At 40.0% G+C, this 15,269-nt stretch overlaps 1 protein-coding gene across 2 annotated transcripts in view; it reads left to right on the forward strand.

Annotated features, from left to right (window-relative positions):
- The window catches only part of NRDC (nardilysin convertase), an 89,586-nt gene that overhangs the window by 72,173 nt on the left and 2,144 nt on the right, over positions 1–15,269 (forward strand). For both annotated transcript variants that reach the window (XM_059064008.2, XM_059063988.2), the window contains 11 exons: positions 41–160; positions 1,270–1,321; positions 3,584–3,734; positions 5,929–6,056; positions 7,607–7,769; positions 9,604–9,635; positions 9,883–10,021; positions 12,212–12,259; positions 12,542–12,594; positions 13,010–13,093; positions 15,078–15,168. In XM_059064008.2, coding sequence (XP_058919991.1) covers positions 41–160; positions 1,270–1,321; positions 3,584–3,734; positions 5,929–6,056; positions 7,607–7,769; positions 9,604–9,635; positions 9,883–10,021; positions 12,212–12,259; positions 12,542–12,594; positions 13,010–13,093; positions 15,078–15,168 — 1,061 coding nt within the window. The remainder of the gene's footprint in view (positions 1–40; positions 161–1,269; positions 1,322–3,583; positions 3,735–5,928; positions 6,057–7,606; positions 7,770–9,603; positions 9,636–9,882; positions 10,022–12,211; positions 12,260–12,541; positions 12,595–13,009; positions 13,094–15,077; positions 15,169–15,269) is intronic.

Genomic DNA, 15,269 nt, shown 5'->3' on the forward strand with positions numbered 1-15,269 from the left:
CGAGATAACTGAATGATTTATTACCTTTCACTTTTGTTAGCCACAGATTTCATGTTGAAGGCTTTTGATTGTCCAGAGACAGAATACCCTGTTAAAATTGTGAATACTCCACAAGGTTGCCTATGGTATAAGAAAGACAACAAATTCAAAATCCCCAAAGGTAAAATATTTCCCTCCTTAAAAATAGTGAAATAAGTATAACAAATCTTTTTCCACTTTCTAGCAACCTTTTCCCTCTGTGTCTATCACCTCCCTCTCTTTCCCCTTCCCCTTCTACTTGAAGACATTTTCTAGGCTTATCTATCAGATCCATACTGTGCTCCTGTGCTATCACAGAAATTCTTATGGACATTATAGATTCCAGGAAGTATATAAGGATTCAAGCCTAAAATGAAATTATTTTTGGATATTTTTCTTTCAGTTATATGAAAGCAGAGCCAGGTGTTTGGCCATCCTAGGAAATAGGTGGTGTTTTTTGAACATTATTGTTAAAAAGAAAATAAGAGTAGCTGAAAGAAATTATTCTTAGACACAATAGATAGCTGAGTCCAGCGTTACAAATGTGAAATATCCTCTGTCTCCCTCTACTATTTTGCTTTTCAGCATAAAGGAAGCATAGTATATAGTTAAACAGACTCTAAAGCTCTTATCTTCAATACAGTAGCCCAAACTGTGTTGCTTTTTTGTTTTCTGTTCTTGTGCATGGCATTGGAATTTACTGAAGCAACTTGGAATCAAAGGCTGAGTGCTCTTGGCTGCCGTTTAACCCAAATCCCTAACCTTAACACAACTGGACTAGTTCTGAGGGATTCTTGAGTTCACTGGGAAGGTGTTTACTCAATTTTTCTTGAATAGATTATAAGAGTGTCTAAAAATGTTCTTAACATTTATTCAGCTTCCTTGGAAAGGCGCTGCTTTAACTTTCTGTGAGCATTGGGATTTTTCCCTTAATGTTCTTGACATGTATACCTCTGTAAGCATTTTTCCTGACCAAAGCTATTGATAATAAGAGTATTCTTAGGCCTCTCTGCATATCTGTCTATATATCTGGTCTTCCCATAGATTAAAGTGTACCTTCTGGACACTATTTGGAATGGTAAATAATACTTTCTAAGAACCCCTAAGGATAAAAATGTAATGAGGATTTAAGGATTAGTGGTTTGTTTCAAAATTTTTAAAACAATATAATATTAGGGGAAAATAGCAGATGTATTAAATATTTGAGGCTTCTGGCCTATATTTTCTTATTTAGGGTCTTTTTTCTTTCAGCATATATACGTTTCCATCTGATCTCACCTTTGATACAGAAGTCTGCAGCAAAGTAAGAAATTGTCCTCTTTTCTGGAAAATATTTTTGTTTATTATTGGAAGACTATTTTGTTTGTTTATTTCTGAATCATTCTGTCATTTTTCTCTGTCAGTACTTGAGCTATGCTCCTCATTTATGTGTTTTTATGTACCCCAAACAAATTATTTGTATCAATACTAATCACTAAGATGGAATTGTGGCTGCTCCATCTCCAGCACCCATTTGTAAAACATGCTGACAGTTTAGGCTAGTCATAGAATTACTGGATTGAGAAAGTTCCTTAGAGATGAGTTTGGGTCAGCTTCCAGTCTGTAATGAGGACTAATGGATCTGTTGACCTGTATTTAGAGATTATTTATAATCAGATTCCTGTATTTATAATCAGATTCCTGCCAAGGAATCTGATTATACTTTGTTCTTAGCAAATTACTTACATGTTTATGTAGGTTGTGGGAGGTCAGAGAGCCTAAAATGTACCTGAATCATAGGAGGTGCTCAGGAAATGTTAGTGTACTTCTTCCTTTCTTTTGCCACTTAACCTGTAAAATCCAGCCTTAATCTCACAAGCAGCACTAACATTATTAATATTCAGTTTAAAAAATGCATTACCCTCCTCCATTTCCTCAGATTTTTGATTTTTCAGTCAGAAAACCTAGGCCGCAGGGATAACCAGAGCCTTTAGGCCAGTTGCCTTTCATGCATTTTACACTTACTCCATTGTGCAGTATAAATATTGGGATGGCCAAAAAGTGTCTTCAGTTTTTAAGTAAAAATAAAAGACATATTTTTCATTTTCACCAAGAACTTTATTATATTCACCATTTTTTTCCCACTACCTTCTGCCATTTTTCAGGCAACTTCATAATTCCATCTTCCCAAAACTTTTTATCTTTTTGAGCAAAAAACTGTTCCAGGTACCTTTCACAGTCTTCCAGGGAATGGAAATTTTGTCCATTAAGAGAATTTTGGAAAGACCAAAATAAATGGAAATCCGAAGGTGCAATGTCTGGTGAATACGGCGGATGAATCAGAACTTCCTAGCCAAGCTGTAATAGTTTTTGCCTGGTCATCAAAGAAAAATGCAGTCTTGTGTTATCCTGATGAAAGATTATGTGTTTTCTGTTGACTAATTCTGGACACTTTTTCTCGAGTGCTGCTTTCAGTTTGTCTAATTGGGAGCAGTACTTGTTGAAATGAATCGTTTGGTTTTCCAGAAGGAGCTCATAATAGAGGACTCCCTTCCAATCCCACCATATACACAACATCACCTTCTTTGGATGAAGACCAGCCTTTGGTGTGGTTGGTGGTGGTTCATTTCACTTGCCCCACGGTCTCTTCCGTTCCACATTATTGTACAGTATCCACTTTTCATTGCCCGTCACCATTTGTTTTAAAAACAGAACGTTTTCATTACATTTAAGTAAAGAATTGCATGCAGAAATATGGTCAAGAAGGTGTTTTTCGCTTAACTTATGTGGAAACCAAACATCAAAGTGATTAACATAACCAAGCTGGTGCAAATGATTTTCACTGCCTGATTTGGATATTTTGAGTATGTCGGCTGTCTCCTGCGTGGGTATAATGCTGGTTGTTCTCAGTTAATGTCTCGATTTGATTGCTATCAACTTCAACTGGTCTACCTGACCGTGGAGCATTGTCCAGTGAGAAATCTCCAACACAAAACTTTGCAAACCACTTTTGACATGTTTGATCAGTCACAGCACCTTCTCCATACACTATACAATTTTTTTTTTTTTTAGTTTCACTTGCGTTTTTACCTTTCTTGAAATAATAAAGCATAATATGCCAAAAATGTTGCTTTTTTTCTTCCATCTTCAATATTAAAATGGCTACACAAAAATCACCAATTTTGATAAGTCTTTTTTTAAATACACGCTGATATGACAGCTGTCACATACAATCTAGCAAAATTGTTTCAAATGAAGTTAAAGACAACTAAGTACTACTAGAGCCATCTTACAGAAAAAACCGAACGAACCTTTTGGCCAACCCAATATTACATTTTCTCTGGGTGTGTGACATGAAAAAGATAGGGAAGCATTGCTGAAGGTGGGAGTTCTGTAATGCCCCTGTGAAACTGAGTCCTGGGTAAGCTGTATTTACCTTTGAACTCAATTAGTATATATGGTTTTACATTCTGGCGTAGTGAATTAACATCTTTATAAAAGTGAAGTTTCTTACTCTTAAGTCAAAGCAAATCCATTTGTCTATTTCTTGCCAATTAATGATGCTATTTGCATTTTATACTCTTAGTGTGGTCCTCTTTGATATCTTTGTCAATATCCTTACCCATAACCTTGCGGAACCAGCTTATGAAGCAGATGTGGCACAGCTGGAGTATAAGCTGGTAGCTGGAGAACATGGTTTAATTATTCGAGTGAAAGGATTCAACCACAAACTACCTGTAAGTATAGAGCTCTAATTTCCTCACAGGCAGCTTTAAAATTTTATATTTATGTTTGTTGTGCCTATAGCACCAAGCATAGAGGCTTGTGCATGAGGTGCTGTACATAGAAAGAAATGTTTATTAATACAGATTATTGTGTTTTTTTAGCTGAGGACAGGTATTCTAACTTTCGCCACACAAGACCAACATATATTCATTAATTAATTACATTAATCAGTGTTGTATGCATTAGTAATGGATACAACACAGTCTGTGCTTCAGGCTTGATTTCATTTCCCTTTGCTGTCAGTTTCTCTGCAGCCAACACTGGCGTTTAGGACTGGTTTGAGCATAATTTCATGCCATACAGCAAGGACAAATTTAAAGCACCTGACACATTGCCTGACATAGAGTAGAACTCAGATGTTTGTGTTGTTTCTTCCTCTTGCACTCTTTTCCATTGTTTCAAATGTGTGTGTCTTGTTTTCCTTCTAAGTTTCTGACTCTTTAGAAACAGAGTTTATATCTTGTCAGTGATTGATCTTTTGGTAAAGAATATGTTTCAGTGTCACTTTGTCAAAAACTTCATCAGTAAAGGAAGAAATATGGGATGCTAGCTAAAGGATTAGATCATCAAGTACCAGGTAACATAATATAATGTACCCAACAACAAATTTTATATCTTGGTTTCTTGGGTAGAACATATATTAAAGTTTGGGGAACTTCACTCATACAGGAAAACGTCTGGAGGAGAGGACCTGGCAGAAATTAGACCTGTGCTAAGACATGATATACCCTCCATATCTTAGATAGTTCTCTCCTTTATACCCTCATCCCTGTCAGTCTCCCCAGGGAACAAAGATTGGTCTTAGGAGGAAACACCATGGAATATTTTACTAACCTTCAGAAGCCTAAATATAATTTAGCTTAAAATGCAAACATATTAATTTTTGGAATTACCTGGAGAGCTTTTTAAAAATACAAACCGTAGAAAACTATTTGAGGTTCTTCATTTTATGAAGCTTACCTAGCCTTAACATTAAAACTTGATATTAAAACTTGATATAGACTATAAATATGTATATAAAACTGGAGATCAGTTTCACCTGTGAAATATAGAGTCAAACATTCTAAAAAATTGAAAATTAAATTCAACAATAGAACAAAAAGAATAATTCACCATGACCAAGTGCCAGGAATGCAAAGGTTGGTTGTTTAGTATTAGGAAGTTGATGAACATAAATCATTATAACACAAGTCAGTTGAGGAACAGTATGTGAATATAGTGATAAATGCCCCAAAAAATCATTTGATAAATTTGAGTGGTCATTCCTAATAAGTAGGAATGGAGGGAAGTTACTTAACCACAATTAAAACCTTAATTAAAAGACTAACAGCAAATGTTCCACTAACTGATGAAATGCTGAACATTAAAATTGGGAACAAGCCAAGGATACCCATGATCACATCTATTACTCAACATTATTTTAGAGTTTCTGGCTAATACATTAAAGTCAAAAAATAAAGTAAAAGCACTTGGCAGGGAAGAAGTATTTTTCTTTTCAGGGGATGTGATTGTATTCTTAGAAAATCTAAGATACTACTAGAATTTAAAAAATAATTTGTGATACAACTCATTATAAGATCAGTATATCAAAATAAATGGCTCCTTTTCCTATAGTGCAATAACCACTTAGAAATGGATCGGAAAAAAATACCCCATTTGTAATATTGAGAAAAATAAAATATCTAAGAATGAATAAGAAAATACAGAACCTATCTAAAGAAAACTAAATCTTTTTGAAGCATATAAAAAAGACTTTAAATAAGGGAGAGACTCATGTTTCTGGATAGGACAGGTTGATATAAAGTCATTATTTCTAAAATTACATTCTCCCAATTAAAATCACATTTAGGGGCAGTGGACATGCTGGATAAAATTATTTTTAAGTTTAGTTGGAAGGAAAAATGTTTTAAAATACCCATAAAAATTATAAAAAAGAAAAAGAAAATTCATTGCTCCAAATTTGACAGTTATTGAGAATTTTAGCTCGTAAAGATTCTTTGAGTCATTAGTACTTCTCTTATGTCCTGTGCAATGCCTGTTACCATACTGGGCCCCTGGTAAAAGCCAGTGGGAAACATTTTCCCCCTAAACATTAGTGGATTTCCATGCTTCTCCATATAAGGTGCTTCTTTCTTTTCTTCTTAGCTGCTGTTTCAGCTTATTATTGACTACTTAGCGGAGTTCAGTTCCACACCAGCTGTCTTTACAATGATAACTGAGCAGTTGAAGAAGACCTACTTTAACATCCTCATCAAGCCTGAGACTCTGGCCAAGTGGGTATACATGGATGAGATCAGCTTATATTTTGAAGGCCTGAAAGTATTTGCCTTCCTGGAAATTAAGTGTGGGGGATGAGGCTATAGTTTCATTGCTAGTTCAGATGTGATAGAAATGTGCTGTGTTTTAGGAAACCAGCCCACAGAGTTACAGGATTTCTAAACCCAGTGTATGTAGCTATCTGTCAGTAGGACTGCAAGCAGCCTACTATACTTAATTAGAGGCTAAAGGTAAAAAGGGTGCTTTTTCCAAAGTTTGTAAGTAAATAACAGTTCAAAAAATGCTGACTTTGTTGTGGCTCAGAATTGCTTACTGGTGATTATATGGTGATTTTAGTGTGCTGGATGTTATGTTAAGTAGCTGAGTTAAATTGCCTAACACATCACTTATCTGACAAATGCAACTATCCAAGAATTCATCCAGGGTTCCAGAAGAGAGCAGAAAGGCTCTGGACAGTCTGTGTACTAATGCTGAAACCCTCTGCTAATAGGCAACCCTCCTGGGCCTTTTCATCAGAGCCTGTTCTTTACCTTTGTGTGAATCAGAAAAAAGTACACCCTTGGGGTAACCTCTATCAGCAGGTGGAGGCTTTGTGAAAGGGGAAAAAAGTCCCCTCTGAGCAGATACAGCCCTTTGTGCGCATGGCTTGCAAGCCCCTATTTGATCTGCTTGCTGGGCATCTATAAATGGTAAACAAAGAGCACAACTTTATATAGAGGCCCTGCTTTTGACATAGTTATAATGAGCCCATAAATGTCCAAGATTCGAAAGCAGGGGAGGGAGCAGTGAAGAATCAGACATGTAATAACTGATAATCTGATCACAAAAAGTTATAAAAACTCATAAACAAATCTAAGTTGGAATTATTGTCTGGAATTATTGATATGATGAAAAATAGCCTGTGTATCCTATAACTCCTGAATACTACTTTATTAAAATGTGGTAGAGTAATAATAACACCTGTTTATTGAAGATTTGTTATGTGTTAGACCTAAGAACTTTCAAGTGCACTTATTTATTTAATTCTCACCAAAATTCTGTAATGGTAGCCATTATTATTTCCCTTGTTTTACAAATGAAGAAATTGAGTCACAAATGTTAGGTAACTTGCCATGTTCAAACAGCCTACTGTGTGTGGGAGGGGGTTAGTCTGATTCTGGCCTAGAGCCACTTATGCTGTATTGTCATTGTAGTAATAGATATCCATGATGATCACCTACAGTAATTAATAAATGCTAGTGAGATTTCAAATCAGAATAGTAATATTAAATTGGTGTATGGCTCATCTGGCAGCTTATGTGAAATAATTTATTTTGCAATTGAAACAGATAAGTGAGCTGTACCAATGAGCTAATAATCTATGTAATAGTTTGTATATGCAGTTTTAAATGCTTTTTGGTGATTATGACATTGTTTTCCTATCTTAAGTTGTGATAGAAATTGCCTCTCTTTAGAACACATCATCTACAGAAACTTAATCAAATCCTTCTTTACCCTTAAGATTCATTTCTTACAATAAAACTTTTTTTTTCTGCCCTCTGTACAGAGATGTTCGGCTTTTAATCCTGGAATATGCCCGTTGGTCTATGATTGACAAGTATCGGGCTTTGATGGATGGCCTTTCCCTTGAGTCTCTGCTAAACTTCGTCAGAGAGTTAAAATCCCAGCTCTTTGTTGAGGGCCTGGTACAAGGAAATGTCACAAGCACAGTGAGTGTGAGGTGCTCTGTTGCTGCTGGCCAGGTTTGAATGCTGTTCTGGGCTCTGGAATTGCATTAGTTCTTCCCTAAAGGGGAAGCTCTGTAGTCTGGCAGGCCAGCATTGTCACAGTCTGTTTAGAAGGGAACCTGGCCCCTCCGATGCTAAGCAAGACTTTCTTATGAAGGAGACTGCTGCTATTGGACAGGACTTTGAGTTAAATGGGTTTGGTAAATATATGGTATTGGTTACATTTGTTGAAGACTGTGGAAACTACAAACAGTTTAATTTAGAAATTAAAGTGGGAGCTGGGGAGTGGTGAGGGATGTGTGTATATATATATATATATATATATATATATATATATATATATATATATATATATATATATATATATAGATTCACATATACTTAGGCAGAACTTGTATGTCAAGCTACAAGAGCTTGGGCTTTATCTTATAGTAAATGGAGAACCATTGAAGGATTTAAAAGAGGATTTGTCATTAAGAAAGATCCAGAGAGACCAGTTATGAAACTGTTATAAAAGTTGACATGAAGTACGATTCCTTATATGAGATCTCTAGAGTAGTCACAGTAACAGGAGGTAGAATAGTGCTTACCAGGGGTTGTGGAGGGAAAGAAGGGGAGTCATTGTTTCTATGGGTATTGACTTTCAGTGCTGCAAGATGGAAAGTCTGGAGTTCCATTTCACAACAATGTGAATATACTTAACACTACAGAACTTTACACTTAAAAAAGGTCAAGATAGTAAACTTATGTATTTTTACCATAATAAAAAAGTTGAGGTGAAAATGATGAAGCCTGAGGTTAGGCAAAATAAATGAAAAAGAAATGCTTAAGAAATAATGAGGCAGAGGATGATCAAAGGCAGTGACTGATTGGCTATGGGAGTGAGGGAGAAGGGAGGGCTCTAGGATGATGCCCAGATTTCTTACTGGAACCTGTGGGTTGCTAGAGGAGTAGGAACAGTGTATGGGGAGTTGGTTTTGACCTATATTGAATTGGATGTGTCTGTGGGACCATGTAACTAACTGAGGCCTCTTCCAGCCAAGAGTGCTTGTTTGGACAGTCCCTAAATTGTTTGGCTCTTGACCTCTTCCTCCATGGCCTCCCAGTTGCTCAGGACTGGCCCTTTATGGCCACTCTTGAGATTGGCTGCTATCCTCCCTACTTCTCTGTCTTTATCCCCCAACCCCCAAACCAACCCTGGTTTCTGTCATGCCAACAGAAAGTTTAAAAACAGGGAGAAGAGCAGGAATAGCTGCCTGCTTCTCTGAGCACAGTGGGAGTACCGTGCGGGGGTCCTTTTGGTTCAGAGGACTTAGTACCATGAATTGCCCCAGGCAGAAACCACTTTAGAGATAAGCTCACCTCTCCACTTATCCCTCATAGGTTAGAAAACAAGTCTTAAGAGGGGCAGGGGATACATCATTCACTTAGTATTAAGTATTATTCTGTCACTCACTAGCTCTGTATTAATAGATCCAGGTTTCTAAAACACAGCCTAGTGGGGTAAACTGAACAATTAAGTTTGATCCAGTGGGGAAAGTTTCACAGTGGACAGGTAAACAGAGCACCAAGGGAGAACAGAAAAAGAGCCACTTCAGTTGAGAGCCTTAGTATTCAGCAAACATAATCAGTATTGAATCAGTGAATGATAAGCCCAGTGAATGAGTGACCAGCATTTAGGATGATAGACTATATCTGCTTTCCTAATGCATTCCAGGGCTTCCCAAGCAGTTAGAATATTGGTATTAGTTGGTTCTGGGTGAAATTAATGTCAGGAGAGCCTAATATAGTTATTTTCTTCTCTTTTGCCTCCTAGGAATCTATGGATTTCCTAAAATATGTTGTTGAGTGAGTATTGGTTTGAGTTTTCTCTTTGGGAGTTATGTGTTCTTAATAGCATGAGGGCCTCGAGACCAAAACTCAGTTATTACTAAATCCACAATGGAGATGCTTCTCAGAATAGGTTTTTTGAGGCTAGTTATATCAGCAAAGCAATTCAGATGGGACTGTGGAAGGCCTGACCTTTTCACAGTTTGGGGGTGCAGGTAAGAGGATAAAGGCATGGCCTCAGTAACCCACACTGATTGTTTTGCAGCAAGTTGAACTTTATGCCTCTGGAGCAGGAGATGCCTGTGCAGTTCCAGGTGGTAGAGCTGCCCAGTGGCCACCACCTATGCAAAGTGAGAGCTCTGAACAAGGGTGATGCCAACTCTGAAGTCACTGTATACTACCAGGTCAGTGGCCCCTTTGCATACAGCTGTCCTCATGGCTAAGTATCTTTAGGACACTAAAGCCTGGTGGAAGGTCCAAAGTATCTGGGAGAAGTGAGCCTATGCTCTTCAAGGACCTTTTGCAGTTATTATGTGGTTATATGCTTGGGGTCATTTGTACTCTTGAAGCAACTACATTTAAAAATTGTTCCTGTCAGTGAAATGGATCCTCTTTCAATCACAGTGCTTCTATTAATCACCCAACCACTAGTCCAGAGGGACAGAGACTGAAGTATGGCTGGAAATTCCTACATTCTCCCATGTCAGAACTCCAAGGAGCAGGAGGACATTTGTTAAAAGGACAGTTTTTAAAATGTGACAGGGGCTTCCCTGGTGGCGCAGTGGTTGAGAGTCCACCTGCCGATGCACGGGACACAGGTTCGTGCCCCAGTCCAGGAAGATCCCACATGCCGCGGAGCAGCTGGGCCCATGAGCCATGGCCGCTGAGCCTGCACATCCAGAGCCTGTGCTCCGCAATGGGAGAGGCCACAACAGTGAGGCCCATGTACCGCAAAAAACAAAAAACAAAAAACAAAACAACAACAACAACAAAAAGTGACAAAAATAAACATAGCCAGTCAACCAATATACAGTAAACAGAATGAATACCAGAGTCATAATTAAAGGTTTCAAAGCACCTGAGAGATAGGATTTATCACCTGTTTTATGGATGATGGATCTGAGGTCCTTCATTTACCTGAGGTCATACCAGCTGGGGCTCGAATTTATACCTTCTGTCCTCAAATCCTGTGTTTTTTCCACATAATTCTGGAGAGATGGGATGGTGCTTAAAATAAGGAAGAGCTCTGCAACAATCTCAGTTGGCTCATAGACTGCTTTAGCCTGTGGTTAGTCATACTCACTTCTAGGACTATGGGGACCTGTGTCTATCTAGACTGATCTCAGACTTCCCAAACTCTGGGGCTCCTGTACCTGCTACTATCGTCCTGGATTGTCTACATGAGGAAGTCACGTCTCTGGCCTTGTGAAGATTCCTGGCCTGAACTTTGGGCAGGGCTGCATGGCTTCACCATCACCTTGTCCTTTTCCTGTGTTTCTGGCCCTGGGCCTGAATCTTTCCCTAGAGGCCCAGCTTGTCTGTAGAGCCTGTCTTCCTCTGGCTGTAGCTACCTGGTTTTTTTTTTTTCCCAGGTTCTCAGCTTATTTGAAGCTGCAATGACTACCAGGTCCCAAACTTCATATATGGTATGACCTGGCCCTGCTTAGCCCTGTCTACATTTCTGGTGCTTAGCCCAGAGAGAGTAGTATTTCTCCAGTTTCAGGCAGGATTTTGTATTGTAAGACGGAGTCCGTTGAGGTGCTTTCCATGGATCACCTCTTAGCACTAGCTTCTAATACAAACTGCTTCCCTTGGGGAACTACTTCCCTCCTCACAGAGAGCATTTTGAACAGGAAGTTGACACAAGGTTTTGAATAGTTTTGTTGCAATCCTTTCAGAGGCATACAGGAAATCTTGTTGCCGATAAACAGGGCTTGCAGGGCACAGAGGCTTCAGCTTCCTCAGGTGAAGCAGGAAGGAATAGTAATGAGTCTGTATCAGAGGAGCCTGCAAGAGTCTGACTGGGATGCGCTGGCAACACTTGCTCATTGGCCTCCTGCCCTCTCTCATCCTGTTGTTTTGCCAGTCTCCAGGAAAGCAAGGATGTGGTCTCCAAGTGTGGTATCTGCCTCTTATGCATTTTTCTTATCAACTAGTTTTGGGTCCGTGTGTGTGGTTGGAGAAGCTCCTATTCATATCCTCTCCATCTGAGGAATAGGTCCAGTTGCCCAGACATTTCCTGCTCTCCTCCTTAGGACGTTGAACTGCAAGTACTTGATTTTAGGTTGTGTCCTCTGGGTTCTTTGGGCAGGAGCTGGCAGGTCAGGGATTATTCGACTCACCTCCATGTCTGCCTGCAGTTCTGTGCTAGGGCTGGGAATACAAATCATCAAGCACGATTCCTGTCCTCACAGATCTGTGTTGTGGGAAGGCAGAAAGTATAGCAATAGAGGGTATGATAAACTCTTGGAAGAGAAGAGTGGGATAGTACTCTTCTGAATACCTGAATAAATGGTTGCTGAGAATAGCTGGATTATTAAAAAGCCCTGTAAGCCATTGGATTTTCAGTTGGTCAGATCAGTTTTTTCTTTCAGTCAGGTGCCAGGAGTCTGAAAGAATACACTCTTATGGAGCTGCTTGTGGTAAGTTGTATAAAGGAGAGTCACGATGTTCATGAGCCCCTGACCCACTGTGAGGACTGGCCTTCTGGCCTTTGAGGGCTAGGGACTTGGGAGTGGTCAGAGATCTGTGATTGGTAGGTGAGATGGTTATTTAGTATTTCTCACCCAGTATGAGCATGGACAAGGGGGCCTGGGCGATTTAGGAGGGAGGCTGGACTCTGGGGTCATGTGTAACACTTTTGGGGAAAGAAATGGAAGTTTCTCTGCTGGAAAGAGTTGAGCTGATGGTATGTTGAATTACAGATGCACATGGAAGAGCCTTGTTTTGACTTCCTTCGAACCAAGCAGACCCTTGGGTAAGTCTGCTGGCAAGAAAATTGAGCTCAAATAAGATCTGGGGCTTACTTTGCAGGCTTAAGTTTATCAAATATCCTGACTGAGCAATCTTTCAGAGCTCTTTGGTCCTTTCATGCCTTAGAGTCGTACTTACTGTCAAAACTTCTGGAATTTGCATCTTAGACTATGATCAGGCTCTGTTTGGTCAAGCTTCAAGATTAGCAAGAGAAAAAGCTAGCCTGTGGTCCACAGTTCAGGAGAGGGTTGGATACTCTAACCTGAGAGTAAAATACATGTACACATTTATGGATCCTCTTCCAGGACCTTCAGGTCCAGTAGGGATGAGCAGAAACCCTTCCCACTCCTCTCTAGTGCCTCTGAGGACAAGACCTAGGTGACCACCTGAGCTCATAGAACTTTTCATTCTGGCTGTAGGTACCATGTCTACCCTACCTGTAGGAATACATCTGGGATTCTAGGATTCTCTGTCACCGTGGGGACTCAGGCAACCAAATACAAGTGAGTAAACCAGTGAGTAGATGGGCCCAACTATTATTTTTCTTGGTACAGAGAACAGGGACTGCATCCTTAAACCTCAGGCAGCTCTGACCATTTGCTTCCCATTTAGTCACAGATGGCCTGATCCCGGACTTACCATTGGTAAGTATGAGGAGTGGGCCCATAGGGCTTGACTCAAGTCCTATGGTGACTGCAGGGCTTGCTACCGCTTCCTCTCTTCAGGCATATCTGAGGACCAGAAACGCAGAGATGCCCAACCTGGCATTCATGCTACAAGCAAGGTATTGGGTTGGCCAAAAAGTTCCTTCGGTTTTAAAGTAAGAATACATTTTTCATTTTCACCAAGAACTTCATCGAACAATGTATTCACCATTTTTTCCCACTACCTTCTGCCATTTTTCAGGCAACTTCATAATTCCATCTTCCCAAAACTTTTTATCTTTTTGAGCAAAGAACTGTTCCAGGTGCCTTTTACAGTCCTCCAGGGAATGGAAATTTTGTCCATTAAGAGAATTTTGGAAAGACCAAAATAAATGGAAACCCGAAGGTGCAATGTCTGGCGAATACAGTGGGTGAATCAGAACTAAACAGCCGAGCTGTAACGGTTTTTGCCTGGTCATCAAAGAAACATGCGGTCTTGCGTTATCCTGATGGAAGATTATGTGTTTTCTGTCGACTAATTCTGGACACTTTCTGTCGAGTGCTGCTTTCAGTTGGTCTAACTGGGAGCAGTACTTGGTTTTCTGGAAGGAGCTCATAATAGAGGACTCCCCTGCAATCCCACCATACACACGTCACTTTCTTTGGATGAAGACCGGCCTTTGGTGTGGTTGGTGGTAGTTCCATTTCGCTTGCCCCACAATCTCTGTACATTATTGTACAGTATCCACTTTTCATTGCCCATCACAATTTGTTTTAAAGACAACGTTTGGGGCTTCCTTGGTGGGGCAGTGGCTGAGAGTCCGCCTGCCGACGCAGGGGATGCAGGTTCGTGCCCCGGTCCAGAAAGATCCCACATGCCGCGGAGCGGCTGGGCCCATGAGCCATGGCCGCTGAGCCTGCGCGTCCGGAGCCTGTGCTCTGCAACGGGAGAGGCCACAGCAGTGAGATGCCCGCGTACCGCAAAAAACCAAAAAAACAAAAACAGAACGTTTTCATTACGTTTAAGTAGAGAATTTCATGCGGAAATGTGGTCAAGGTTTTTTTCACTTAACTTATATGGAACCCAAACATCAACGCGATTAACATAACCAAGCTGGTGCAAATGATTTTCAGTGCTTGATTTGGATATTTTGAGTATGTCGGCCTTCTCCTGTGTGGTATAACGTTGATCCTTCTCTGTTAATGTCTCGATTTGATCACTCTCAACTTCAACGGTCTACCCGACCATGGAGCATTGTCCAGTGAGAAATCTCTAGCACAAAACTTTGCAAACCACTTTTGACATGTTCGATCAGTCACAGCACCTTCTCCATATGCTGCACAGATCTGTTTTTGCGTTTCAGTTGTGTTTTTAATATGCCGAAAATGTTGCTTTTTCTTCCATCTTCAGTATTAAAATGGCTATACAAAAATTCACCAATTCTGATATATTTTTTAAATGCACACTGATATAACAGCTGTCACAATGCAGTCTAACAAAATTGTTTTGAATGAAGTTAAAGACAACTAAGCGCTACTAGACCAATCTTATGGAAAAAAAACCAAACGAACTTTTGGGCCAACCCAATACAAGGCCTTGTTGGTTCTCAGCTTTGGAATGGCCAGCATGGCTGTCTACTGCTTCCTGTGAGGATACCAGGAAATTGGGCTAGAGGCGGGGTAGGGGTAGGGTTCTTCACCGTTCCCTTCCCTCCCACAGCTTACGGTAGAATTATCACTTCAGCCTCTTTCCTGGAAATATGCCTTAGCCCAGATTCTCTCCTTTGCCTTCTGCTTGAGACCTGGTCACTGATGACTTGTAATTGAAGGTGTTTTGTTTCAGCTCTGAAGTTGTTGATAAGAAGATAGAAGAGTTTCTTTCTAGCTTCGAGGAGAAGATTGAGAACCTCACTGAGGATGCATTCAACACCCAGGTGACTTTACTGTGTTGGCCTGGTCTTTTGTTCCTTGGCCCACCCAAGCCCTCATGACAACTAGACACCAGTCTTAACAGTGCTGTATGCTGGCTGGTTCT

The sequence above is a fragment of the Kogia breviceps genome, chromosome 1, assembly GCF_026419965.1.
Source record: "Kogia breviceps isolate mKogBre1 chromosome 1, mKogBre1 haplotype 1, whole genome shotgun sequence".
Classification (NCBI taxonomy): domain Eukaryota; kingdom Metazoa; phylum Chordata; class Mammalia; order Artiodactyla; family Physeteridae; genus Kogia; species Kogia breviceps.